Source organism: Panulirus ornatus, chromosome 63, assembly GCF_036320965.1.
Source record: "Panulirus ornatus isolate Po-2019 chromosome 63, ASM3632096v1, whole genome shotgun sequence".
Classification (NCBI taxonomy): Eukaryota; Metazoa; Arthropoda; class Malacostraca; order Decapoda; family Palinuridae; genus Panulirus; species Panulirus ornatus.
This window is the reverse complement of record NC_092286.1, coordinates 28446277-28473847: the sequence shown is the minus strand read 5'-3', so window position 1 is coordinate 28473847 and position 27571 is coordinate 28446277. Positions and strand designations below refer to the sequence as shown.

The 27571-nt window shown below is 40.9% G+C and overlaps 3 protein-coding genes across 6 annotated transcripts in view; 1 reads left to right on the top strand and 2 right to left on the bottom strand.

Annotated features, from left to right (window-relative positions):
• The window catches only part of LOC139745927 (glycerol-3-phosphate acyltransferase 3-like), a 30022-nt gene extending 19121 nt beyond the window's left edge, over positions 1-10901 (bottom strand). The window contains exons 1-3 of one of the 3 annotated variants that reach the window (XM_071656612.1): positions 10437-10901; positions 1896-2823; positions 666-781 (exon numbers count right to left, since the gene is read on the bottom strand). In XM_071656612.1, coding sequence (XP_071512713.1) covers positions 666-781; positions 1896-2639 — 860 coding nt within the window. In that variant the 5' untranslated portion in view covers positions 2640-2823; positions 10437-10901. The remainder of the gene's footprint in view (positions 1-665; positions 782-1895; positions 2824-10436) is intronic. The other 2 variants (XM_071656613.1, XM_071656614.1) reach the window with 2 other exon arrangements.
• LOC139745990 (uncharacterized) lies at positions 3043-10437 on the bottom strand. The gene is made up of 3 exons (XM_071656752.1): positions 10057-10437; positions 4873-10014; positions 3043-3099 (listed from the first exon to the last, which is right to left on the bottom strand). The coding sequence occupies exons 2-3, from the start codon at positions 6391-6393 to the stop codon at positions 3043-3045; spliced, it is 1578 nt and encodes a 525-aa protein (XP_071512853.1). The 5' UTR covers positions 6394-10014; positions 10057-10437.
• Positions 10902-14942: 4041 nt separating the features above from the next.
• Positions 14943-21959, top strand: RpL28 (ribosomal protein L28). Of its 2 annotated transcripts, none has more exons than XM_071656759.1 (5): positions 14943-14999; positions 17494-17593; positions 18957-19085; positions 20628-20741; positions 21829-21959. In XM_071656759.1, the coding sequence occupies exons 2-5, from the start codon at positions 17507-17509 to the stop codon at positions 21928-21930; spliced, it is 432 nt and encodes a 143-aa protein (XP_071512860.1). In that variant the 5' UTR covers positions 14943-14999; positions 17494-17506; the 3' UTR covers positions 21931-21959. The 2 variants fall into 2 exon arrangements, with proteins under 2 accessions (XP_071512860.1, XP_071512861.1); XM_071656760.1 differs by lacking the exon at positions 14943-14999 and adding an exon at positions 16324-16362.
• Positions 21960-27571: the final 5612 nt, after the last annotated feature.

The window sequence follows — 27571 nt, the reverse complement described above, 5'->3', positions numbered from 1 at the left end:
TCCAAAATATTCTCACCAATCAACTGTGTCACCTATGTATACAAATAAAAAACATAAAATTCTATTATATCTCACTTTCTCAGGTACAACTGACAATACAGAAAAAGAGACAAAGAATGACATACAAATGGACTGTAAGGGAAATGAAACAAAGGTAAATTCTTATGAATCACTAAAGCAACTACCAGAAAGAGAAAAATAAAGTTAAGACAAGTGCATCATCCTTCTACTCTCATACAAAAATTGTAAGTCTTGGAATGAAAGTCAACTGGAAACTGTTAACAGAGGAAGATTTAAAGTATCCTATCCCACTACACAGCATCATGGACCAATGCCCACAGCAATTCTTAAGTGGCTCCTGGATACAGAGATTATCAGGGAAAGTGCATGCGAACAGATAAAGGGAAAGGTCACGTATTCAGTTGAAGGAAGGAGTGAGGGGATATCTTTTGAAATTATGTGAATTTGGAAGAATGTGTATGAATGTATGTGGTTTGAAAACTTAATATTTCACACATACCGCTCTGTATCTGGAATACAAACATATACTGAAGGCTTAAGTATATATATGTAACTTATACCTAAATAAAGTTGTCATTTTCCTTAGGCCACGTACAGATTCATAAAGAAGCGAACTTCTCTGCAGGAAATTTGGCGAGACTTGCCTTTTGACAACGAGAGATCTATCTCTGGCATCCGAACGCTCAAACCAGATGTGGGAGGATGCTCTACTAAGTGATGACATAATGATTTTCAAAAATCCATCATGCTTCTGGCCAACCTGTGGAATGAAAACAGTATGAAACATCAGCAAATGATAATGAGTGGAGTGAAAAAAAAGCATAATGACTTTAAAGAGGCTAACCACTAAAAAAGAAGAATAAGGTCTTGGATAATGTAATCTGTGCAATGGCGATATAGAGCCATTCTTATTATTCAACAAAAACTCTTACGATGTTTACCACAATTCTAATAATCACAGAGTAATATGCTTCAAAACATGATATCTGCTCAGTTCAATGGCTCGACATACCCAGAATCAGCATATAATGAACTACATTCCATGCACCCATTTGACATAAGGATTCAGCCTAGGTCTTATGGATTGTCAGTAAACAGAAAAACCTTTGCATTACTGTAACTAACAAACTCTACCTTATCAGCTAACCAGTCTTTTTCTTATGGTATAAAAGGCAATTGACAGGAGCATATGCATAAAATGTTACATGATATGAATGTGGAGGTCCCAAGAGAAGTCTTGAAAAGAAAAGAACATCTAAGTATGGGATTCCTAGATAATAACTGTTACAGGAAAGAAAAGAGACATACAAAGTGTGCAATGCATGAATAAACAAACATAATGGTACCTATGAATATGAAAAATCTAAAGAGAACTATCAAGGAAAGGAATCCAAAAGAAAACAGAGAAAATAAGTCTATTATGCAAATATATCAAGATGAACGCATTGAGCAATTTTGGAGAACCGATGGTAAGTATGGACAAGACTAAAGCATAATTATATGTTCCATGAAATATCTAAGGATGTTCAGGTGACTAAAATACACAAAGGTATGGTTAAATGGAGCCATATACATATATCTGTCAGTCAGTGTTTATGTAATTACCTATTTGTACTATGCAAAAGAGGAATTTTACACTCATAAGGCAATACCTCTTGAACATCTCCATTATCATGCAACTTCTTAACTCATGAGCTGTCTTTATTAAACGTGTCCTCTATCATTCTGTTTCATACATCCACCACACTTACAATATAAATATATAATATATATCTTGTATTACAGAATCAGTATTCCAGAAGAATAAAGACATTAATCAACTTTCTCCTAATCATTATACTTCTTCACCAGAATAAGTTCTTTACAAAACTTACCATATCATAGCAGTTGTGAGTTGCCAGGACCATGGAGTCTATGGGTGAAGTGTGGTTGGCAACAGCAATGCCATTCTTTGGAGCATTCTCAACGTTGTGGAAGGTGGCAACAAGAGACAAAGATCCTGCGATAAAATCAAAACAAAACACAAAGAGCTTCTCATTCAGCCTCTGCTTGAAGGGGCCATCTGGAAAAATTCCAGTAAATAGCATACAGGACCAAAAAAGAGCAATACCAAGAATTAGGATGACGATACGTAGAGGGAATAGCAGAAAATAACGGATTAGAAAGCCAAGAACCCAAAAGACAGTCAAGCGGAAAGACACAAATTCATAGGCACGGTTGTTTGTGCGGGACAGAAGATTCCATACAGGGAGCTCCTCTGGTTCAAAGGATTTAGTCAAGCTATCTTCCATTATGGCTGCCATTCCTGCAGTGATGTACTCTAACACATGATCAAGGTGGAAACCCTTATCTTGTCTGATACCTAATGCTCTTGGATGATCAAGAGAGATTAGTGGTCGGTCCAGTTCGTCTGAGGGTGTCTCAGGTTCATCTGGTTCTTTACGAGGGTGAATTAAACGCTTGTGTTCTACACGCTCCTGTCCAAAGTCAAACAACCTTAGAAGCATACTTATGTAATGCTTTCGCAGACCCAGCTGACGATGTAATGTTGCCGACAAGAGCAACACAAGAAAGACAAAAGCATACACCCACCACAGCAGGCTCCATATGAATTCCATGCTTTAAATTGTTCTTCCTGTTCAGGTAAATTTTTCAACTACTGATATTTATTAATAATACATCAGTAAATCAAAACACTATTGTTTATGTCATTCTTGTTCTCAAACACATAGTTCAAAAGACGACACAAATCACAATGCAGATGTACAAACTAAAGGCATGTGCATCCCAACACGTCTGCACCTTTTTTAAAAGAAAGAAAAGAAACACAAATTAAACAAGTTTTCTGTTATACAGAACAAAGCATCCTTAAGCAAACAAGAATTATCACAAATATCTGCTCCAACTAAAACTACATATAAACACCATAATCCATTTTATATGACTAAAATACAGGGAAAGTTGCATTGACTGACAATCAAATTCATGTATACATCTAATCATTACATAAATTAAAATATATCATGTTACAGCATTATCTTTATTCATATATCTGACATCTGTAGGCATCTTAGCAGTCTAAAGGCAAAAGCAAAAATCAAAATAAGGCAATAGCATCAGTAGTGTATTAAAGGATTTTGTGGCCCTGGGGAGAAGATATTTGTCCCTCCCCCAGCTCTTGAGTAGATCTTCGGAAAAAGGAATGAAATCGAATAAAGTAGTATGCACAGTATATTTTTTTTTTTTTTTTTTTTTTTATACTTTGGCGCTGTCTCCCGCGTTTGCGAGGTAGCGCAAGGAAACAGACGAAAGAAATGGCCCAACCCCCCCCCCCATACACATGTACATACACACGTCCACACACGCAAATATACATACCTACACAGCTTTCCATGGTTTACCCCAGACGCTTCACATGCCTTGATTCAATCCACTGACAGCACGTCAACCCCTGTATACCACATCGCTCCAATTCACTCTATTCCTTGCCCTCCTTTCACCCTCCTGCATGTTCAGGCCCCAATCACACAAAATCTTTTTCACTCCATCTTTCCACCTCCAATTTGGTCTCCCTCTTCTCCTCGTTCCCTCCACCTCCGACACATATATCCTCTTGGTCAATCTTTCCTCACTCATTCTCTCCATGTGCCCAAACCATTTCAAAACACCCTCTTCTGCTCTCTCAACCACGCTCTTTTTATTTCCACACATCTCTCTTACCCTTACGTTACTTACTCGATCAAACCACCTCACACCACACATTGTCCTCAAACATCACATTTCCAGCACATCCATCCTCCTGCGCACAACTCTATCCATAGCCCACGCCTCGCAACCATACAACATTGTTGGAACCACTATTCCTTCAAACATACCCATTTTTGCTTTCCGAGATAATGTTCTCGACTTCCACACATTTTTCAAGGCTCCCAAAATTTTCTCCCCCTCCCCCACCCTATGATCCACTTCCGCTTCCATGGTTCCATCCGCTGACAGATCCACTCCCAGATATCTAAAACACTTCACTTCCTCCAGTTTTTCTCCATTCAAACTCACCTCCCAATTGACTTGACCCTCAACCCTACTGTACCTAATAACCTTGCTCTTATTCACATTTACTCTTAACTTTCTTCTTCCACACACTTTACCAAACTCAGTCACCAGCTTCTGCAGTTTCTCACATGAATCAGCCACCAGCGCTGTATCATCAGCGAACAACAACTGACTCACTTCCCAAGCTCTCTCATCCCCAACAGACTTCATACTTGCCCCTCTTTCCAGGACTCTTGCATTTACCTCCCTAACAACCCCATCCATAAACAAATTAAACAACCATGGAGACATCACACACCCCTGCCGCAAACCTACATTCACTGAGAACCAATCACTTTCCTCTCTTCCTACACGTACACATGCCTTTCATCCTCGATAAAAACTTTTCACTGCTTCTAACAACTTGCCTCCCACACCATATATTCTTAATACCTTCCACAGAGCATCTCTATCAACTCTATCATATGCCTTCTCCAGATCCATAAATGCTACATACAAATCCATTTGCTTTTCTAAGTATTTCTCACATACATTCTTCAAAGCAAACACCTGATCCACACATCCTCTACCACTTCTGAAACCGCACTGCTCTTCCCCAATCTGATGCTCTGTACATGCCTTCACCCTCTCAATCAATACCCTCCCATATAATTTACCAGGAATACTCAACAAACTTATACCTCTGTAATTTGAGCACTCACTCTTATCCCCTTTGCCTTTGTACAATGGCACTATGCACGCATTCCGCCAATCCTCAGGCACCTCACCATGAGTCATACATACATTAAATAACCTTACCAACCAGTCAACAATACAGTCACCCCCTTTTTTAATAAATTCCACTGCAATACCATCCAAACCTGCTGCCTTGCCGGCTTTCATCTTCCGCAAAGCTTTTACTACCTCTTCTCTGTTTACCAAATCATTTTCCCTAACCCTCTCACTTTGCACACCACCTCGACCAAAACACCCTATATCTGCCACTCTGTCATCAGACACATTCAACAAACCTTCAAAATACTCATTCCATCTCCTTCTCACATCACCACTACTTGTTATCACCTCCCCATTTACGCCCTTCACTGAAGTTCCCATTTGCTCCCTTGTCTTACGCACCCTATTTACCTCCTTCCAGAACATCTTTTTATTCTCCCTAAAATTTACTGATAGTCTCTCACCCCAACTCTCATTTGCCCTTTTTTTCACCTCTTGCACCTTTCTCTTGACCTCCTGTCTCTTTCTTTTATACTTCTCCCACTCAATTGCATTTTTTCCCTGCAAAAATCGTCCAAATGCCTCTCTCTTCTCTTTCACTAATACTCTTACTTCTTCATCCCACCACTCACTACCCTTTCTAAACAGCCCACCTCCCACTCTTCTCATGCCACAAGCATCTTTTGCGCAATCCATCACTGATTCCCTAAATACATCCCATTCCTCCCCCACTCCCCTTACTTCCATTGTTCTCACCTTTTTCCATTCTGTACACAGTCTCTCCTGGTACTTCCCCACACAGGTCTCCTTCCCAAGCTCACTTACTCTCACCACCTTCTTCACCCCAACATTCACTCCTCTTTTCTGAAAACCCATACTAATCTTCACCTTAGCCTCCACAAGATAATGATCAGACATCCCTCCAGTTGCACCTCTCAGCACATTAACATCCAAAAGTCTCTCTTTCGCATGCCTGTCAATTAACACGTAATCCAATAACGCTCTCTGGCCATCTCTCCTACTTACATAAGTATACTTATGTATATCTCGCTTTTTAAACCAGGTATTCCCAATCATCAGTCCTTTTTCAGCACATAAATCTACAAGCTCTTCACCATTTCCATTTACAACACTGAACACCCCATGCATACCAATTATTCCCTCAACTGCCACATTACTCACCTTTGCATTCAAATCACCCATCACTATAACCCGGTCTCGTGCATCAAAACCGCTAACACACTCATTCAGCTGCTCCCAAAACACTTGCCTCTCATGATCTTTCTTCTCATGCCCAGGTGCATATGCACCAATAATCACCCACCTCTCTCCATCAACTTTCAATTTTACCCATATTAATCGAGAATTTACTTTCTTACACTCTATCACATACTCCCACAACTCCTGTTTCAGGAGTATTGCTACTCCTTCCCTTGCTCTTGTCCTCTCACTAACCCCTGACTTCACTCCCCAGACATTTCCAAACCACTCTTCCCCTTTACCCTTGAGCTTCGTTTCACTCAAGTTTAAATGGGATATTTCATACTCTAAGATCACAATTGACAGAGCCACCAAACATCTGTAATATCTACAGATTGCAGGCATTTTCAAGACAAAAGTCAAGGAAGAGGAGGGAACAATAGGCTAAATGTACCCTTGACATTACAACATACCCTTGAGAATTTGTGAGTTTATCATGGTCTAAATGGCAGGATGGCAACTAAAACAAAAGCAATAATAATTTAAGGAAAGCTGAATCTTCTCCTTTCCAGGACTCCCAACAATCAAGCCCTGGGATAATCTAAGAAGAGTTGGATCCTTTTGTCTTTAGGGCCCAACTGGCAACTGAATCTTGGGATAATTTAAGGCAAATCAAATCTCACTTTTCCACCTTCTGAGCCTTGCAGGCCACAGGACCCCAGATAATTTACGGAAACCAAATTTTCTCATTTTCAGAGCCGTCTAAAGTATCGAGCCCTGGGGCCTGCCACCCACCCCCTTAATACACCACTAATTAGCACTCACATATTCATACAAAAGACCATGTCGCCATGAAACTCTTAAGCATATCATCATTACACCAAACAGTAACATAGTAACAAAACTGTGAACTTGTAACTGCTTATGTATATTCCATTATATAGATGCACTAACAACATCAGTATGTGCCGTGCACAAAAAGTTGATGACAAAAAAATCTTGCATTCTTCAATAAATATGTATGCCAACAAATTATAAATCACCAAATAATTTCCTAAGTCAAATTCTGTTAGCTCCGTCACAAACTCAACTTTTTGGAAATACATTATTGGCACAAGACACTATGTGAAACTTTCCTCGTGAAGATTCCATTAACAGGGAAAGTACAAATTGGGGTCAGTGATATACATCAATTGAAAATGTTCCTCGAAGTCAACCAAACCATTTGCATCCAGCATGAAAGCAAAAAAAAGTTAGCTTCTTCACATAATGAATAACAGTTCATACCATAAAGTGGATTATTTTTTCATTTATCTCACATACATACACACATACATATATATGGAACCATGGAAGTGGAAGCGAGTCACAGGGCAGGGGAGACGGCAAACGTTCTAGGAGAGTTGAAAAATGTGTGGAAGGCGAGAACATTATCTCGGAAAGCAAAAATGGGTGTGTTTGAAGGAATACTCGTTCCAACAATGTTCTATGGTTGCATGGCGTGGGATATAGATAGGGTTGTGCGGAGGAGGGTTGATGTGTTGGAAATGAGATGTTTGAGGACAATATGTGGTGTGAGGTGGTTTGACAGAGTAAGGAATGAAAAGGTAAGACAAATGCGTGGTAATAAAAAGAGTGTGGTTGAGAAAGCAGAAGAGGGTATATTGAAATGGTTTGGTCACACGGAGAGAATGAGTGAGGAAAGATTGACAAAGAAGATATATGAGTCAGAGGTGGAGGGAACGAGGAGAAGTGGGAGACCAAATTGGAGGTGGAAGGATGGAGTGAAACAGATTTTGAGTGATTGGGGCCTGAACATGGAGGAGAGTGAAAGGCATGCAAGGAATAGAGTAAATTGGAATGATGTGGTATACCGGGGTCAACGTGCTGTCAATAGATTGAACCAGGTCATGTAAAGCATCTAGGGTAAACCATGGAAAGTTTTGTGGGGCCTGGATGTGGAAAGGGAGCTGTGGTTTTGGTGCATCATACATGACAGCTAGAGACTGAGTGTGAATGAATGAGGCTTTTGCTGTCTTTTCCTAGCGCTACCTCACGCGCTTTCAGGAGGAGGGGGCTGTCATTATATGTGTGGCGGGGTGGTGACAGGAATGAATAAGGGCAGCAAATATGAATTATGTACATATATATATATGTACCTGTCTGAGTATGTATATATATGTATACGCTGAAATGTATAGGTATGTATATGTGCGTGTGGGGACATGTATGTATATACATGTGTATGTAGGTGGGTTGGGCCATTCTTTCGTCTGTTTCCTTACGTTACCTCGCTGACAAGGGGGACAGCGACAAAGTATAATAAAAAAATAACTTAATTGCTGTTTCCCGCATCAGTGAAAGGTTGCACCAGGAAACAGATGAAGAATGGCCCATCCACTCATATACACATACACAGACATATACATATATACACTTGTATATATTCAGATTTGCATGCATTCATCCATTCCTGTCACTACCCTACCCAAAAGGAAACAGCATCGACACATTTCCCTGCAACTGGAAGTAGTGTAGTCTTTAGCTGCAGGAACTTTCTCATAGATCTCGAGTACCACCAGGACTCTAATATAAATGGATCCTTGGGTAATTATGAATGAATGAAAATGTACAAATATCCACTTCATCAACATCTCAACTCATCCTCTCCATGTCCAAACCACTGCAACATGCCCTCTTCAGCTCTCTGAACCAGGTAAATGTAATTGGGAGCATTGTTTATTATTCAACAATAAACATGACAGCGGGAAGACATATGATGATCTGGGAAAATGTGGAGTAAAAGTACGAGAAACACTTCAAGAAATAAAGAGGCTGTAAATGCCCTATCAAGCAACCTACTTTACGATGCCTACTTTATGAAGATACTAATAACAGGCTTAAAGCCTCTATGGTTCGGTCTGAGTATTGTCATCTTCCTAGAGATCCTAGTGCTGGTGCTCGAGATATGTGTAGTATTTGCTATCTGGTCCACCATTTATCAAGATGACTCTGAAAACACTCATTGGACGAGACATTGATAGATACCCATATCCTTTTCACCCTTCTCTCTTTATTATTCCAGCATGCCCATTTCTTCAGAAAACTTGTAAACATGCTCTTCTCTCTTGTGATCATGTTACTGACACATTTTCTTCAAGTGAAATTTCAACTAGCATTTCAGACCCCACTACTGAAACATACCTTCCGAGAGCATAATACGGTCCTCTTCACTTGGGATAGTGCTAAAGATTTTTGTTTCATCCATCAATGTAAATATTTCTTGAGTGTATATGGTCAGGTAAGTCACTGATATAGACTGTGGTATACTACTAATTACATCCTTCAAGGATATTCCTTTGTCAATTATCATCCCACTGTCATTTGCTTTTCAAAACTACAGCAATACATCCCAGCATAGGTCACAACTACGATAAGCAGATAATTCAATTGTCTGTGTGAAATTTTGCTGAAGGCATTCTTCGAATCAAGACATATCCAAACAAGAATAGGGTCATGAATACGGTAAGTTGCTAATATGGTTGTCGTCTTTATGGAACTTTGTCGAAGGCTTTTACAGTCCTTCTTGTTCTTCCTACGAATGTCCAACACTCAAACCTTACTACCTTGCTTTGGATGTGATCTGAAACTTGTGAACATTAAAATGACTATGTCTGTCGTGTTCACTGTTTTTTTTCCGCTTACCTAATGTAACCAATACAACATAAGATGACCATATTGTTCTTGGTATACTCTGAATAAGTAAAATCAGATCAAATCTTGGATCGTAGGTCAAGTTGCCATAGGTTCTACTTATTTCTAATAGCATTCTAATTACTTTTACCCCTATTTTCCATGTTAACCACAGCTTTCACCCACTCAAAGTACCGCGTAAGATATAATTCTTAAAAATAATGCTCACGACACAGCCCCAGCATAACATACTATTAGCAATCAAAGACAGTTTACATATAATCACTCCTTACAAGTCCATTAAGGCATGTCTGTGGTGCCCCTAAAACACAACTTTCAAGTCCATAAGACATGTCTGTGGTGCCCCTAAAACACAACTTTCAAGTCCATAAGACATGTCTGTGGTGCCCCTAAAACACACAACTTTCAAGTCCATAAGACATGTCTGTGGTGCCCCTAAAACACACAACTTTCAAGTCCATAAGACATGTCTGTGGTGCCCCTAAAACACACAACTTTCAAGTCCATAAGACATGTCTGTGGGGCCCCTAAAACACACAAGTTTCAAGTCCAAACCATCACAAATCCTTAAATTACTTAAGTCTACTCAATCTTTGGGCCATGTCGTCCCATTTAACGTTCATGGAAGTGACTAATATCTGGGGGTTTATAAATGGTTCAGAATAAAGGCGTAACCTGAAATAGTCGACGCACACAAACGCACGACACAGAACACACAGACCACATTCATTAACCTTAATTAACCATTGAAGTCATGCCTGTACCCAACCTGGGTCCACCCTGAACTGTTTACGTGTTCTCCCTATATGTACATACACACACACACACACACACACACACACACACACACACACATACACACAACAGATCAAAACTAGCCTCATTAGACTTAACTACCAGTCTTCTCATTCAAATTAACAAGTACATGCAAAACTGCGAGTCTAAAGTTACTAATTCATCTATGCATAAGCTACTGCCTCGCAGCTCCAAAGGTATTTCCAATATCACCCATATTTTGAAGAGCATTTATAACACCTAGATCACCATCTTTTCTCTATGCGAATGACGCTGTGCATTCCACCATTTCTCGACACTAAAGAGAAGAAATGGGAAATGGGGGAATAAAAAAAAAAAGTGGGAGAAGCTGGTCTTCGCAGGTCTCGCTGTGGCCACGCGATCACAACAACTCCTGCTGGCGTCACACCATGACGTCATCGTTGGTCCCGAGGCCTGGCAGTGAGCGATGACGTCACATGGCATCTCTCTCTCTCTCTCTCTCTCCTCCCTGCTATGTGTGCCGTCCCACATCATATGTCGCGACTCATCCACTCATTTGGACGCCATGGCATCACGTGCTGAACGAAAGGGTGACGTCAATGTGTGTCACTCCCCCTCCCCCCTCCCAAGGTCCATCACCCGAGCACCGAACCTTACGATGACGTCATGGCATTCATACCTTCCTAACCATGTGCGCTCCACCAAACGATGACGTCACGCCATTCCTCTTCCCCCTAAGCCCGTGCTGCTGCACCACGCGATGACGTCACGCCATTCCTCTTTCCCCTAAGCCCGTGCTTCTGCACCACGCGATGACGTCACGCCATTCCTCTTCCCCCCTAAGCCCGTGCTGCTGCACCACGCGATGACGTCACGCCATTCCTCTTCCCCCCTAAGCCCGTGCTGCTGCACCACGCGATGACGTCACGCCATTCCTCTTCCCCCCTAAGCCCGTGCTGCTGCACCACGCGATGACGTCACGCCATTCCTCTTCCCCCCTAAGCCCGTGCTTCTGCACCACGCGATGACGTCACGCCATTCCTCTTCCCCCCTAAGCCCGTGCTGCTGCACCACGCGATGACGTCACGCCATTCCTCTTCCCCCCTAAGCCCGTGCTTCTGCACCACGCGATGACGTCACGGCGTGGCCTGTTTGGCTGGGGCTTGGGCTCTGTTATGAAGGGGTCGTCGCCATTTCAGAGACCACCATCACCACCACCACCACACTGGGCAATCTCCAACACTCTTCCCCCAACTGGTGGAGATGATTAAATCAGACCAGGAATAGAACAGGTCGTCCCATCTCGTATCAATTAAAAGATTAATATGTCATTAATGTCCTCCAAGGTCTATTACACCCCGACTGATAGACAAACAAAAGCTGTGGGTTCAGAGGGAAACAATTTGGCACAACGCGTCCGGTTCCCGAAATACCCACAGTAGCTCGGCTTGGTGTGAACAACCCCGCCCCCCCCCCCCCACACCTTCCTGTGGGGTGGAGGTGGGGGGATCAGGGAAACCCCAGTACATAGCTGTGGGGCTAGACAGAAACCCCAGTACATAGCTGTGGGGCCAGATAGGAGATATCCCAGTACATAGCTGTGGGGCTAGACGGAAACCCCAGTACACAGCTGTGGGGCCAGATAGCACCCCCAATGTACAGCTGTGGGGGGCCAGTCAGGACCCCCAATGTACAGCTGTGGGGGGCCAGTCAGGAACCCCAATGTACAGCTGTGGGGCCAGACAGGAACCACAGTACACAGCTGTGGGGCCAGATAGGACCCCCAATGTGCAGCTGTGGGGCCAGTCAGGAACCCCAATGTACAGCTGTGTGGCCAGACTTGAACTCCAGTACACAGCTGTGGGGCCAGATAGGACCCCCAATGTACAGCTGTGGGGGGCCAGAGAGAACACTGGCGGGTGACCCCTGACCCCTGACGCCCTCCTGTTCCCTCCCATTCTCCTGAAGGGGAAGGTAATGGTTCGCTCATTTCTCCTGGCGTCTTACCGTCCACAACTGTCCCCTCCATTATCTGTCCCCTTCCATTATCTGTCCCCTCCATTATCTGTCCCCTTCCATTATCTGTCCCCTTCCATTATCTGTCCCCTCCATTATCTGTCCCCTTCCATTATGTCCCCCTCCATTATCTGTCCCCTCCATTATCTGTCCCCTCCATTATCTGTCCCCCTCCATTATCTGTCCCCTCCATTATATGTCCCCTTCCATTATCTGTCCCCTCCATTATGTCCCCTTCCATTATCTGTCCCCCTCCATTATCTGTCCCTTCCATTATGTCCCCCTTCATTATCTGTCCCCTCCATTATCTGTCCCCTTCCATTATCTGTCCCCTTCCATTATCTGTCCCTTCCATTGTCCCCCTTCATTATCTGTCCCCTCCATTATCTGTCCCCTTCCATTATCTGTCCCCCTCCATTATCTGTCCCCCTCCATTATGTCCCCTTCCATTATCTGTCCCCCTCCATTATCTGTCCCCTTCCATTATCTGTCCCCCTCCATTATCTGTCCCCTTCCATTATCTGTCCCCTCCGTTATCCGTCCACCTACGTTATCTGTCCCCCTCCATTATGTCCCCTTCCATTATCTGTCCCCCTTCATTATCTGTCCCCTCCATTATCTGTCCCCTTCCATTATCTGTCCCCTTCCATTATCTGTCCCCCTCCATTATCTATCCCCTTCCATTATCTGTCCCCTTCCATTATCTGTCCCCTTCCATTATCTGTCCCCTTCCATTATCTGTCCCCCTCCATTATCTGTCCCCTTCCATTATCTGTCCCCTTCCATTATCTGTCCCCTCCATTATCTGTCCCCCTCCATTATCTGTCCCCCTCCATTATGTCCCCTCCATTATATGTCCCCTTCCATTATGTGTCCCCTCCATTATGTGTCCCCTCCATTATCTGTCCCCCTCCATTATCTGTCCCCTCCATTATCTGTCCCCCTCCATTATGTCCCCTTCCATTATGTCCCCCTTCATTATCTGTCCCCTCCATTATCTGTCCCCTTCCATTATCTGTCCCCCTCCATTATGTCCCCCTCCATTATGTCCCCTTCCATTATCTGTCCCCTCCATTATCCGTCCACCTACGTTATCTGTCCCCCTCCATTATGTCCCCTTCCATTATCTGTCCCCCTTCATTATCTGTCCCCTCCATTATCTGTCCCCCTCCATTATCTGTCCCCTCCATTATCTGTCCCCCTCCATTATGTCCCCTTCCATTATCTGTCCCCCTTATCTGTCCTCTACATTATGTCCCCTCCATTATCTGTCCCCCTCCATTATGTCCCCTTCCATTATCTGTCCCCCTCCATTATCTGTCCCCTACATTATCTGTCCCCCTCCATTATCTGTCCCCTCCATTATCTGTCCCCCTCCATTATGTCCCCTTCCATTATCTGTCCCCCTCCATTATCTGTCCCCCTCCATTATGTCCCCTTCCATTATCTGTCCCCCTCCATTATGTCCCCTTCCATTATCTGTCCCCCTCTATTATGTCCCATACATTATCTGTCCCCCTTCATTATCTGTCCCCTCCATTACATATTATGAGCGTGTACCTTCACCCTCGACAGCGTAAGGGTAAAATACATTAAAAATACATTAATAATACATTAATAATACATTAATAATACATTAATAATACATTAATAATACATTAATAATACATCCACACCGCCTTTGGAGATGGCGCGAGCGCGCGCGCGCGGGGTCCTGTGACCTATTTGCGAGAATTGAGCGGCAATACGAAGCTGGGCAGGACAATGACCCGTTCACTATGGAGGCAAGACAAGATAATGGGACATGATGGCAGCCTACATGATCCTGAGGGCAAAAATAAAATAAAAATGGTCTTCAAAAAATGGCCGCACCAAAGTGGCTTGAAAGATGGGCGCCAAAAATTTTTTTTCGAATGTTGGGGAAGTCCTGGTTGAAGGTGGCCAATGGCTGGGATTAAAACGAACCAATGAGACAGTGAAGGCTACCAGTTTCCACAGGTTTGAAGGAGTCTTGATGACACAGAAAGCTTCAGGTGATGGGGCCTCACTATTATAACAAGAGCCATACTCGACTTTTCCCTCACAGATGTTTGGAAAGTGAGATGACAGGGAGCAGACCTATATATTTATGTATGTTATTTCTAAATTCGGATAATTCTAATGGATTCTGGAGGCCTTATATTATTCACAAAGGTTTGTTTATATTTTACGTTTTCAAATACATTCTATACTTGTGTAAAGGATAAATACACATGCAAAAATCGCTTGTACACATCATCCCTATAACAAAACTAGAATCAATGGTGAATAATGTAATGCTTATTAGATATAAAGATATACCATCACTTGAGTTTAACATGAATTTAATTATGAATCATTCATAAACGGGTGAGAATTTGGAGTATAAAATAATATATATATGTGGATTTCGAGATGTTTGCTACAGACCTGATGACAACACCGCCATCTTCCCTTCGGTGTAGGTCTTGCTCACGTTTTTGAGGGTGAGTCTGGTCTTGGCTAATGTTTTTGATTAAACTCGTTTCTTTACCCATCACTGTGGTTTTACATGTTGTACGGGAATTAAGGAGAGTAGTAGGAATGAGGTGGATCAACAGTTTACACCGCTAGATATTGTTTTGGAGTAGGAAATAAGCAAAACTCGCTTGTAAACATGGTGGAGCATGTGTGCCATACGATTTACTCCACACAGCCTTTGTTGTATGTCTCATTATACGTAAGATTGATATACATGTACAATCCTAGTGTATATACATCGAGATCTACTTTTTACACATTTTGAATTTAGATATTGGTAGTTTACCCCTACGTGTAGCTCGGAGGTAGTGGCATTTCCCGTAACATTTTGCATAATGAAATATCTATCGTATTTTTTTTTATTTATAACCATTTCTCAAATTCTATCACTCTTTCATTAGAAAATGTAGTTTTAGGGCATCAAAGAAAGAGGGGCAACATTTATTTAAGCCAAGCGTTGACTCTGGCTGGGGGTATAGGGTAAAATGTTTAACAACGGACGCATTTTTTTTTTTTTATTAGAATTATTGATTGATATAGAACGTGAGAATTAGGTTTAGGATCCGTATAAGTCCAATCAGATGTAATTTTTTTGTAAGCGCCCAGGGCTTTGAAGTAGAGGGAAATAATGGCAAAAAAAAAAAAAAAATTAAAGTGAACGGGTGAGATTTAACCAGTGCATTCGTGTGACTTTCATGGAAATGTAAGAACTAGTAAAATGAACTCCTAGGGTCGTTTGTAGCCTAATTAAAAGAGTAACCATTCTGCAGGCAGCTGATACGAAGCATATATATGGTACATGTCGGGTTCTGTGGTTTGTCAGTTGGTACATGCGTGTTGAAGGTGTAATACGTGAAAACTTGCCTTGTAGGGTCTTAGATATTCCTAATATTGAAGAGAGGTGGGTACCTATGGCATCCGGGCATTAGTAGAGGTGACCGTGTGGACAACTGATGAGAGAAATACTCACCTGGTGCTCATTTGGATATTATAAAGCTTTATTCGGTTCGTAAGATGCTAAACAAACCCAAAGAAGCTGTAATACGAGGAAACATGCCTGCATGGTTTAGAAATGCTTGAATTCTTTACAAACGATGCATTTCACTGAGTGCTGTCAAGCATCGTAACGTTTGAATTTGAATGAATACAAGTTTTCCTGATGTGTTAGGTGAGTTTGGTTGTCGATAAGTATATAGGGATCTAATTAATGTTTTTTAGACATGGCCCACACAGGGTCAGATTTCCATATTTCTGTGGTTGTCCACATTCACTGTTTACTTTCCAGATAGAAATGATAGAACCTTCAAGACATCTGCATTGTTGAATTAGGTGGGTTTTTACTTCATTGTTGTGATAGTTTTTGTTATTATGGTGAATCGTGGAAGCAGAAAGGAGCCATGTGATAGGGTGAAAGTTTTGGGAAGATTGACGAATATGTGGTATGAGAAATCATTATCTTGTTGTGTTTGAAGGTATAGTAGTTTCATTGTTGTTATATGGATATGAGGCATGAGCTATAGATGATGTGTGAAGGAGGGTGAATGTGTTGGAACTGAAATGTAATAAATCAGTGTGTGGTGGATGTACTCTAATCGAGGAAATGATAAAAGGGTAGAAGGGAGGTGTGGTGATAAAAAGTGATCGATTGAGCTGACAAGGGTGTGATGTAACAGTGTGGACATGAGAGAATAAGTGAGGAGAGGTCGACAAAGAGGATATATGTGTCAGAAGTGGAGGGAACAAGGAGAATGGGGAAACCACATTTGAGATGGAAGGAAGGTGTAGAAAAAGAACTTCGGTGATTGTGGCCTGAACGTGCAAGGTGAAAGATGTGCATGGAGTTGAGTGAATGAGAATGTTACGGTATACAGGGTCCAACATGTTATTGTACTGAACCAGGTCTGCTTGGGGAAATTAAGTGAGGTTTTCAAAGACACTTTTGTTTCTAGAAGTGTATCTGCTAGTTATACTTGAAAAATCTTGCTCTTCTCCAGTTTGGGGGTTCTGGATATTTGATTCTTAGAAAAAATTACACTTGTTTGCATTTGTCTTGAGTAAGTCTGCACGAAGAGTTCCTTTTTTGAGATATTTTCCCTCTCCAGTGTGGGGATAATGTATATTTATTTTTTATTTTAGAAAAAATTACGACGCATTAGGGTAAATCCTCATGAAGGGTTCTTTTTAGGTAGTTCATGCACAGTAGTTTCAGTTAGATCTGGACTTCAAGTGTGTGATGTTCGTTTTGCAAAATGTATGGTTTACAACCATATCTAGTCGAGGAGGCCTGCATGTGTTGAGATTAGATAACTACCTTTTTCTTTTAAATCAGAATAGCTTTCCCTGAAACCCAACCTTTTCTGAGCTATAGAAAAATGTTGCCGGGGAGGTCAGTTGTAACTTATTTTACCAGTGAAATTGTTTTTAGATTAATCAGCTCAATCCTTTATTCCAAATTTCCAGGCAAGAAGCCAAGATGTCTGCAGATTTGTGTTGGCAGATTATACGAAATAATCATTCTCATCTTTTTAAGAAGAGGAATGTCAAGAAACCTTTCTCATCTGTAAGTTGTCTCTGATAATTTTTTTGTTTGGGGAGGGGGTTTTACATTCGCTGTGCCCCAACTATTGAGCATTTTCCTCCATCGTACAACTTGAATTTATGTATACTTTCAGTAATAACCATCTCCTTAGTCTTTTTATTGTAATTATCCATTTTAAGCTATACTTGGCCCCTCCTTTTGAAGATTTTACCAGACAACTTCATAAATTTATGTGTGCACTATGTGTTAACCTTGTCCTCAGTTAATACCAAGTTCTCATAAGTGCATTTTTCGTTTTTCTGTGCTTTTTTTTTTTTTTTTTTTTTTTTTTTTTTTTTTTTTTTTTTTTTTTACCTAACTAGTACTGGGCTTGATTGTGCACATCTATGAGTGAAAAGAATAAATTGTATCCTACATTGTAAATGATTTTCCTCCCCTAGACTATGTCATTTCATGTTTGATCAGCCACATATTCCAGGACAGCAAAAAGTACCTCCAAAAGAACCATTGATAGCAATGTAGCTGAAACCTATGTCCAATAATGGCAAACTTAGGAAAAAAAAAAAAGTTCAAGCAAAATTTTCATATTCAGACCAAGGACATTGAACGAATGGATAAACAGAATGATGCACCATGATGCCATGAGCACCTGATTCTGGCAAAATATAAACAAAAATCTCGCCTACACCACCCAGACCTCCACACTTGAAACACTTCTAGCCTAAGTTAACAATATCACTTCATCCCAATATTAACCAGAATGTGCAGTATTTATTAGGAGTTGGTAAAAACCTTTATAAGACAATGTATTTTGACCACGTTGTCATAAAAGTCGAACATGGTTGCATTAACTTAAAACACATGGCTAATGTCATACATGAAAATAGGTAATTCAAAAAATTTGAAAAAATTATCGTCAGCATTGGCCAAAACTTAGATACTTATACTTCTACAAAAGTGGCCGATATTGGTATATCCATCTTTGAAGCAGTAGCTAATGGTGAAGCAGATACTGTTACTGTACATGCACCTTGGTGTATGTTAAAGTTTTCTTGTCTACATATGGACTACCTGTGGGTGAGATATGGACTTAAATATATTTTGCCACCTGTTGGGATACGAGTAGAATATGAATTTGCTGTGAAGTTAAATGCATGATAGATCTGACAGTACCTTTAACTATCATAAATTGTCAGGAGTACTTTAGTTCGCTGACATAATTGTTTCGGGGTAAAAAGCACGATACACTAGATGCCCCTATTGTTGATGGGAATATGGTTACAGTAAAAGATAGATCAGCGCATATACAGGTTAAGGATGATATTTTTAGTATTTCAGGTTAAGATGTTAGTCATAACAAAAAATGGAATCTTTCTCAAAACAGGAGCCTAACAACTTGAAGAATGTAAACAGCCCACGTTACAATGGCTGGTGCAAGAAGAAGGTCATTGGAATTGAACCAGCCGCTGATAACAAGGGCATCATACTCTCTCACAAGACTTCAAAGTATCAGGTAGTGCAAATACATTTGTTTTAGTGTAAATCTACCATGCACAGCATATTATTAGAGTGACATGTCTGTAGAGTATCTTCTTTCAACATCATGCTCTAGTGTTTTAGACTTGCATACGTATATTTTGGGTTAGCTATTCCGGAAATGGTTTGCAGTTTCCTGGTTTTGGTCATACCCATCCTCTATTGATTTTTCAATAAATGATTTAATTGCTGGACCATGTTGCATTAATTATGTTTTTTTTCTGGTTATTTCAACAGTAGTTTAAGTATGGGAATTAAAAGCAAATGGAATTGTATGATATTGGTAAATAAGTGAATTAATGTAATCCTGATGTCTAAAGTAATGATATGAGTTCAGAATCTCACAACAATACACGTGTAACTGATAATATGGAGGAGAGAATCAGAACCACATTTTTCAAAGACAATAAGCCCATAAAATTCCTTTGTAAGACCCTCAGCAAAGTTGCTCTGAAGCAAAGATTAACTTCAGAAATTTGCTGAGGATCAGATGGAGTTGCCTTAGTTTGAGAAGAGCACAGGATCGAATGGTTTCACCTTAGTTGTCTGTAAGCTTAGTTTGAAAATTGCACCAGATCGGATAGTGTCATCTTAGTTGGATGTAAGCTTAGTTTGAAAATTGGTCAGGCTCAGATGTTAGGTTGTACCCTAGTTGCATTAAAAAGAGTACCATTGTGAGAAAACCCATAGAAATGAGCTATTCCTACTTATGAGGTTTTAAGGTAGCACTGGCTTTTCCTCTTTACCTCAGTTAATAACCTGGATGAATGTCTGATAAGATATGGAATTGCCGAAAGTCTATTTTTGATAACATTAAAAAGGGGGCTGAAGCTTGAATGAATATGCTGTTAGATCATGTCCTGTTTGTAATGAGAGCTCTCTATATGTAAGATTCATTATTTTTTAAATGTCATTCTTTCGTCTGTTTCCTTGCGCTACCTTGCTAACTCGGGATACAGTGACAAAGCAAAATAGATGAATTAATAATATTTCTGAGTTTTGATTATGATTTTCATATGCTTAAACCTTTGTGGTGCAGCAGTATAAGGAAGCTGTGACTTGAATAAGCTTGGTTGAGTCATAGGTGATTTTTTGAAAGGACAAAGGACTGTTGTTCTTGATATAGATTCAACAAGGGATCTAACGATCACATTGAAGAGAAGTAAAACTCCAGGGTTATGTGTCAATACCAGGCTTGTTTGCACACAAAGCTATGATGGTATTAGTGAGTGACGGGAACTTTCAGCATGTCCTCTATCGTGACCGCAAGTATAACGTATACTGTAATGTATGATGTTAGTATATAGATTGTTTATTTTAGAATGAGCAGCATAATTTTTTGGTAGTTGGTGAAAAACATAGAAGTGGTACATTTTGAGAAGGATATGTTGAATTTTTTGATATTGTGATTTTAGGGGTACTTTACCTTTAGTTCATGGCAAATTGATAATTTGGCAATATCTTTTTAAAGACAGCATTTATTTTGATTCATTATTGGGATTATTATTCTCTCTGACAGTGCAAACCAGCAAAGAATCTTGTGAAGACTACCATCAAAGCAGGCCCTCGTCGAGCCCTGAACTCCATTCGTAGATTCATCCGCTATAACCGCTACAGGAAGGATCTTAAGATGGTAAGATATAGCAAAGAAGTACTGTCTTAGGCTTTGAAAGGGCTGTATAACAGTGAATTAATATGGTACAATACCTGTTGTATTAGGATTGCCACCTTGGGACTGTTAGATATATGCTTAATTTTATATTGTAGGCAGATTTTGGTTAGTTACCACATGATTTGCCTATATAGTTAGATGCTTAATATTCAATTTTGAGATTGGCAACAGTGCAATGACTTTAGTAGATTTGATAAGAAGTGGAAGTTTTTATGCTTAATATCTTTTCCCTGCTTCACCAGGTAGCATTAGGAACAAATGGACAGTGACCGCATTAGCACATGTTCACTCCTTCATCATCATGTTGAATTCAGAACCTTCCATTCACAGCAAAGACCCGTAGATTATTCCATTGTTCATCTTGCCAGCTTTCCCCATGCAGTTCTTCACTCAGTCTGTCACTATCTTAACATATAGGCCTATTTTATTAGGCACATTTTCACCATCTCTTGCTCTCGTACATCATTTCTGCATTTCCTAAAGTCACTACAACTGTTGATGTTTGCTTTCCCCATGAAATGATTAGGCACTCCACTGCTGTCCTCTGCATCTTCATATCCAACTTTTTGGTTTTAGTAAATCTGTCAGATTGTGAATAATCCAGTAATGGCCATTGACCTAAGCCCCCACATGGTATAGGGTGAATTCAAGCAAAGTGATATGCAAAGGGACAATACACTGTCAATAAACTGAACCAGGGGATATGAAGCAGCTAGGATAAATCGCAGGAAGTTGTTTGGGGCCAGGGTATGCGTTAAGCATGACAGGTAGAGAATGGGTGTAAACAAATGAGGCCTTTTCTTTGTCCATTCCTCACGCTGTCATGCTAAAGGAAGAAACAGCGAACAAGCATGAAACATGTAAGTGAATTTTCATGAAATATGGCTTAAGATGGTTGTGAAATTCAATTGGAAGTTATATATGGGGAGGGTGATTGCATATTAATAAAATATGTGGGTCAACAAAAAATTATGTTTGTAATATTTTAAGTTTTAGTCCAGTATTAGTGAATATAAGCAATGCTTGTTAATCATAATTGCTCCAACAGGCTGCCCTCCGACGTGCCTCAGCCATACTTCGTTCCCAGCGTGCTCAGCCCTTTCAGAAAGCCCGCCGTAGGACTCGCAAAGTTGTAAAGAAGGCAGAATAGATTTTGCACTAATAAAAAAGGAACTGAAATTGTCTTTTTATTCCTTGTATTTCTTTTCTCAGTTTTTGAATGTGCATTTAGTTAGAATATTCTGGCTTAAATGTGAAATTTGGTGGTGTGGTTGCTCTAGAATTTAGAACATCAATCACTTTATATATGTCAAAATGGCCTAGACTGTATTTTATTACGTAGGTGATAACAAGTAGTGGTGATGTGAGAAGGAGATGGAGTGAGTATTTTGAAGGTTTGTTGAATGTGTTTGATGATAGAGTGGCAGATATAGGGTGTTTTGGTCGAGGTGGTGTGCAAAGTGCGAGGGTTAGGGAAAATGAGTTGGTAAACAGAGAAGAGGTAGTAAAAGCTTTGCAGAAGATGAAAGCCGGCAAGGCAGCAGGTTTGGATGGTATTGCAGTGGAATTTATTAAAAAAGGGGGTGACTGTATTGTTGACTGGTTGGTAAGGTTATTTAATGTATGTATGACTCATGGTGAGGTGCCTGAGGATTGGCGGAATGCGTGCATAGTGCCATTGTACAAAGGCAAAGGGGATAAGAGTGAGTGCTCAAATTACAGAGGTATAAGTTTGTTGAGTATTCCTGGCAAATTATATGGGAGGGTATTGATTGAGAGGGTGAAGGCATGTACAGAGCATCAGATTGGGGAAGAGCAGTGTGGTTTCAGAAGTGGTAGAGGATGTGTGGATCAGGTGTTTGCTTTGAAGAATGTATGTGAGAAATACTTAGAAAAGCAAATGGATTTGTATGTAGCATTTATGGATCTGGAGAAGGCATATGATAGAGTTGATAGAGATGCTCTGTGGAAGGTATTAAGAATATATGGTGTGGGAGGCAAGTTGTTAGAGGCAGTGAAAAGTTTTTATCGAGGATGTAAGGCATGTGTATGTGTAAGAAGAGAGGAAAGTGATTGGTTCTCAGTGAATGTAGGTTTGCGGCAGGGGTGTGTGATGTCTCCATGGTTGTTTAATTTGTTTATGGATGGGGTTGTTAGGGAGGTGAATGCAAGAGTTTTGGAAAGAGGGGCAAGTATGAAGTCTGTTGGGGATGAGAGAGCTTGGGAAGTGAGTCAGTTGTTGTTCGCTGATGATACAGCGCTGGTGGCTGATTCATGTGAGAAACTGCAGAAGCTGGTGACTGAGTTTGGTAAAGTGTGTGAAAGAAGAAAGTTAAGAGTAAATGTGAATAAGAGCAAGGTTATTAGGTACAGTAGGGTTGAGGGTCAATTCAATTGGGAGGTGAGTTTGAATGGAGAAAAACTGGAGGAAGTGAAGTGTTTTAGATATCTGGGAGTGGATCTGTCAGCAGATGGAACCATGGAAGCGGAAGTGGATCATAGGGTGGGGGAGGGGGCGAATATTCTGGGAGCCTCGAAGAATGTGTGGAAGTTGAGAACATTATCTCGGAAAGCAAAAATGGGTATGTTTGAAGGAATAGTGGTTCCAACAATGTTGTATGGTTGCAAGGCGTGGACTATGGATAGAGTTGTGCGCAGGAGGATGAATGTGCTGGAAATGAGATGTTTGAGGACAATGTGTGGTGTGAGGTGGTTTGATCGAGTAAGTAACGTAAGGGTAAGAGAGATGTGTGGAAATAAAAAGAGCGTGGTTGAGAGAGCAGAAGAGGGTGTTTTGAAATGGTTTGGTCACATGGAGAGAATGAGTGAGGAAAGATTGACCAAGAGGATATATGTGTCGGAGGTGGAGGGAACGAGGAGAAGAGGGAGACCAAATTGGAGGTGGAAAGATGGAGTGAAAAAGATTTTGTGTGATCGGGGCCTGAACATGCAGGAGGGTGAAAGGAGGGCAAAGAATAGAGTGAATTGGAGCGATGTGGTATACCGGGGTTGACGTGCTGTCAGTGGATTGAATCAAGGCATGTGTATGGGGGTGGGTTGGGCCATTTCTTTCGTCTGTTTCCTTGCGCTACCTCACAAACGCGGGAGACAGCGACAAAGAAAAAAAAAAAAAAAAGAAATTGTTAACAACAGATCACCAAAATTACCAACAAAGTTTTGACATTTTTGAACTTTAACCATGGAAGATTTATCCCTGTGGATAGGGGAAAAAATAGTACTATCTATATAGCTAATGTGTTTCTCAGTGCCATGGTAGGAGTCCAGAAAGGGTATGACCAGAGAGTTAGAAAATCTTCATGTTTATCATTTTCTGCAAGTAGGAATAGGAGCTTATTAAGGATTTCTTTTAGGATGTTTGTTATTGCCACTACTTCTTGAATGTGGTAATAGGCAAAGTACGAAAAGAAATGTTAAATCATATTGTGTGATGTTCATAAATTTCTCAAATATTTCCTAGGTTTCTGAGTATCTAAAGTCATTGATATATAATTTTAGCATAATATATCGTGTAGAAGGTGACTGGAGGGAGGGGGTTACTGAAAATCTTACAATCTTGCATTGCTTTCCAAAACAAGGAACAGAGGAAAGAGCCAAATGAGAATTGTATCTCATCAAAGGCTCAGTCATCTGTTTTGAGTACTACCTCACTCTCAAGGGAAAAGCTAATAAGTATGAAAAAGAAAGAAGAAATTCTGATAACCATATCCTGTCTTAAAATAGCACTAGGAACACGATGATAACCCACTTGCTTACATCCACTCTTGTTTGTTATGTATAATGCACCAACAGAGCCCATGATATACAGTTATGCCTTAAGACTGTTCCATGGTTTTTTTCACCTCTTTATATTCCCTGGTTCAGGTCATGACAGCATGTCCCCACTTCCTGTGTAACCATTTCTCAAATTCACTCTTAATCCCAGGCACATGTCTTGCCCTGCTTTATATTCAGGTCATCTCCATCATGGTGGTCTCTTTATCCTTGTTCCCTTCACTGTTAAGAGGTTAATCTTTGTCATTCTTCACTTGTTCAAAAGAAATGTGGAGATTGTGATGGTCTTGGTTAGGTTATCATCATCACGAATTCCCTGCCCTCCTCCTGTGCTACTTTTAGGCTATCCCAGCAAAATGCTACTGTACCAGCCAGTGGTACATCCCCTTCTAAGGGGTCTCACTCCACAGTTTGGAAACCAGTGTTTCAGTAAGTTGTCTCAGTCAAGACTGTGCTCTGCAGAACCTTTGCTCTTGCACTTATTTCCTACACAATCAGCCAGCTTCACAACATGCATTGTCACCAGGCATTTCATTAACATGTTTGCCCTCATGCATTCTTGGGGGGGTACTGTCCTTTCAAACATATCTGTCTTTTCCCGGAGAGATGCTGACTTCTTCCTCACACTTGTCAGTGTACCCAAGACCTTAACCCCCTCTGAAACTGTATGACATGTTTCTTCCATGGATCCATCTGCTGGCATGTCTATTCCAGGATGTTTTAAGCATTGCAGGGCCTCGTTCAAACTTGCACATGCATTGGTATTTTTTTCTCCTTTGGTACACATGATTACTCTCTTATTTTTCACATTAACTCTCATGAAGATTTATTGTTACGATATGGTATTTCTTCATACAGTAAAGCTGTTGGATTCACTTTTTATACTTTTTCATTTCCTGGACAATAAATTGGAAACCTGGTTTAGGGTAGGGCATTCATAAACTTGCTAGCTGTAAGATGAGTGTTAGTGACTGAGGCCTTTTCTTTTGTTTTTGGTGCTTCCTCTCTGATGTGGGAAATGGCAAAAAGAGTATGAAATTTTTTCATAGTTTTGCCATTTCCCACATCAGCAAGGTAGTGGCAGGAACTGAAAAAATGGCCTCATTCGCTTACCAGCTGTCATGTATATAGCACCGAAGCCAGATCCCTCATCAACAACTAGGCCCCACTGACCTCTCCATGGTTTCCTGCATCTGCTCCATATTCCCTGGTTCAGTCCATTGACAGCATGTTAGCCCACCTATCAATTTACTTTATGCCATATGAGCCTTTCACCCTCCTGTACATCCAGGCGCTGAGCACTCAAAATCATCTTCACATACAACCTTTTCAATTCAATGAAGTGGGTCTCTGAACATATGGGTCACATTATTCCTGCGTTATTACATTTCATTCAGTGTGGCCATGAGTGGGACATAAATTTGCCCATGCTTTGTTTGATTAAAGTATGTATTTAGGGAGTTGGGCTAATGGAGGGGTAGCTTATATATAGGAAAAAACCAATGATTCATGATGCAATACAGTATTGTCTGTGGTTCATCTCAGATTTTTTATCATACATGACAGCTAGAGACTGAGTGCGAATGAATGTGGCTGTTATTGCTTTTCCTGGCACAACCTCGCTGAAGAGGAGGGAATCTTATTTCATGTGTGGCATGGTGGTGATGGGAATGGATGAAGGCAGTAAGTATGAATATTTTTTTTTTTTTTTTTTGCTTTGTCGCTGTCTCCCGCGTTTGCGAGGTAGCGCAAGGAAACAGACGAAAGAAATGGCCCAACCCACCCCCATACACATGTATATACATACGTCCACACACGCAAATATACATACCTACACAGCTTTCCATGGTTTACCCCAGACGCTTCACATGCCTTGATTCAATCCACTGACAGCACGTCAACCCCGGTATAACACATCGCTCCAATTCACTCTATTCCTTGCCCTCCTTTCACCCTCCTGCATGTTCAGGCCCCGATCACACAAAATCTTTTTCACTCCATCTTTCCACCTCCAATTTGGTCTCCCTCTTCTCCTCGTTCCCTCCACCTCCGACACATATATTCTCTTGGTCAATCTTTCCTCACTCATTCTCTCCATGTGCCCGAACCATTTCAAAACACCCTCTTCTGCTCTCTCAACCACGCTCTTTTTATTTCCACACATCTCTCTTACCCTTACGTTACTTACTCGATCAAACCACCTCACACCACACATTGTCCTCAAACATCTCATTTCCAGCACATCCATCCTCCTGCGCACAACTCTATCCATAGCCCACACCTCGCAACCATACAACATTGTTGGAACCACTATTCCTTCAAACATACCCATTTTTGCTTTCCGAGATAATGTTCTCGACTTCCACACATTCTTCAAGGCTCCCAGAATTTTCGCCCCCTCCCCCACCCTATGATCCACTTCTGCTTCCATGGTTCCATCCGCTGCCAGATATGTACTTATGTATATATGTCTATGTATGTATATGTGCATGTATGGGCATTTATGTATATACATGTGTATGAGGGTGGGTTGGGGCATTCCTCATCTGTTTCCTTGTGCTGTCTCTGATGCGGGAGACGACGATTAGGTTTAACAAAGAAATAAGATATAAGCTAGACCCATGTTATGGGACATGTATTTGTCTTATTGAAATGAAGCTGTTCTCATTTACAGATAAATCTGTTATTGACCATAACCATTCCGCCTCCTTTCTTCCTTGATCAGTCTGACACTCTCCGGCTAGCAAAGTTGCTATTTTCAGTACCTTTTTGTACTTTAATTCTGCATTTCATGATTCCATGTCAAGTCCACCTTGATTGTATGCCCTATTTGATATTATCCTAATGCAGGGTCTTCCGAGTGCTTCCCCAGCTTATGTCATTCTGTAGCTTTTACAGTGCAGTCAACTGGTGATATTTTCTTCACATTCCTTAGGGATCTGGAAATATTTATTGTTTTCTCCTACATCTTTAAATCCTTTGACAGGGTGAGGCCCAAG

Excerpts from the sequence above, each read along its gene's own strand:
- LOC139745990 (XM_071656752.1), bottom strand. The coding sequence starts at position 6,393 with ATGCCTGCAATCTGTAGATATTACAGATGTTTGGTGGCTCTGTCAATT. Across the intron at positions 3,100-4,872 it reads ACTGTATTGTTGACTGGTTG|ACTGCTAAGATGCCTACAGA; the intron begins GTAAGGTTATTT and ends TTTTGCCTTTAG.
- RpL28 (XM_071656759.1), top strand. The coding sequence starts at position 17,507 with ATGTCTGCAGATTTGTGTTGGCAGATTATACGAAATAATCATTCTCAT. Across the intron at positions 17,594-18,956 it reads TCAAGAAACCTTTCTCATCT|GAGCCTAACAACTTGAAGAA; the intron begins GTAAGTTGTCTC and ends TTCTCAAAACAG. Across the intron at positions 20,742-21,828 it reads ACAGGAAGGATCTTAAGATG|GCTGCCCTCCGACGTGCCTC; the intron begins GTAAGATATAGC and ends TTGCTCCAACAG.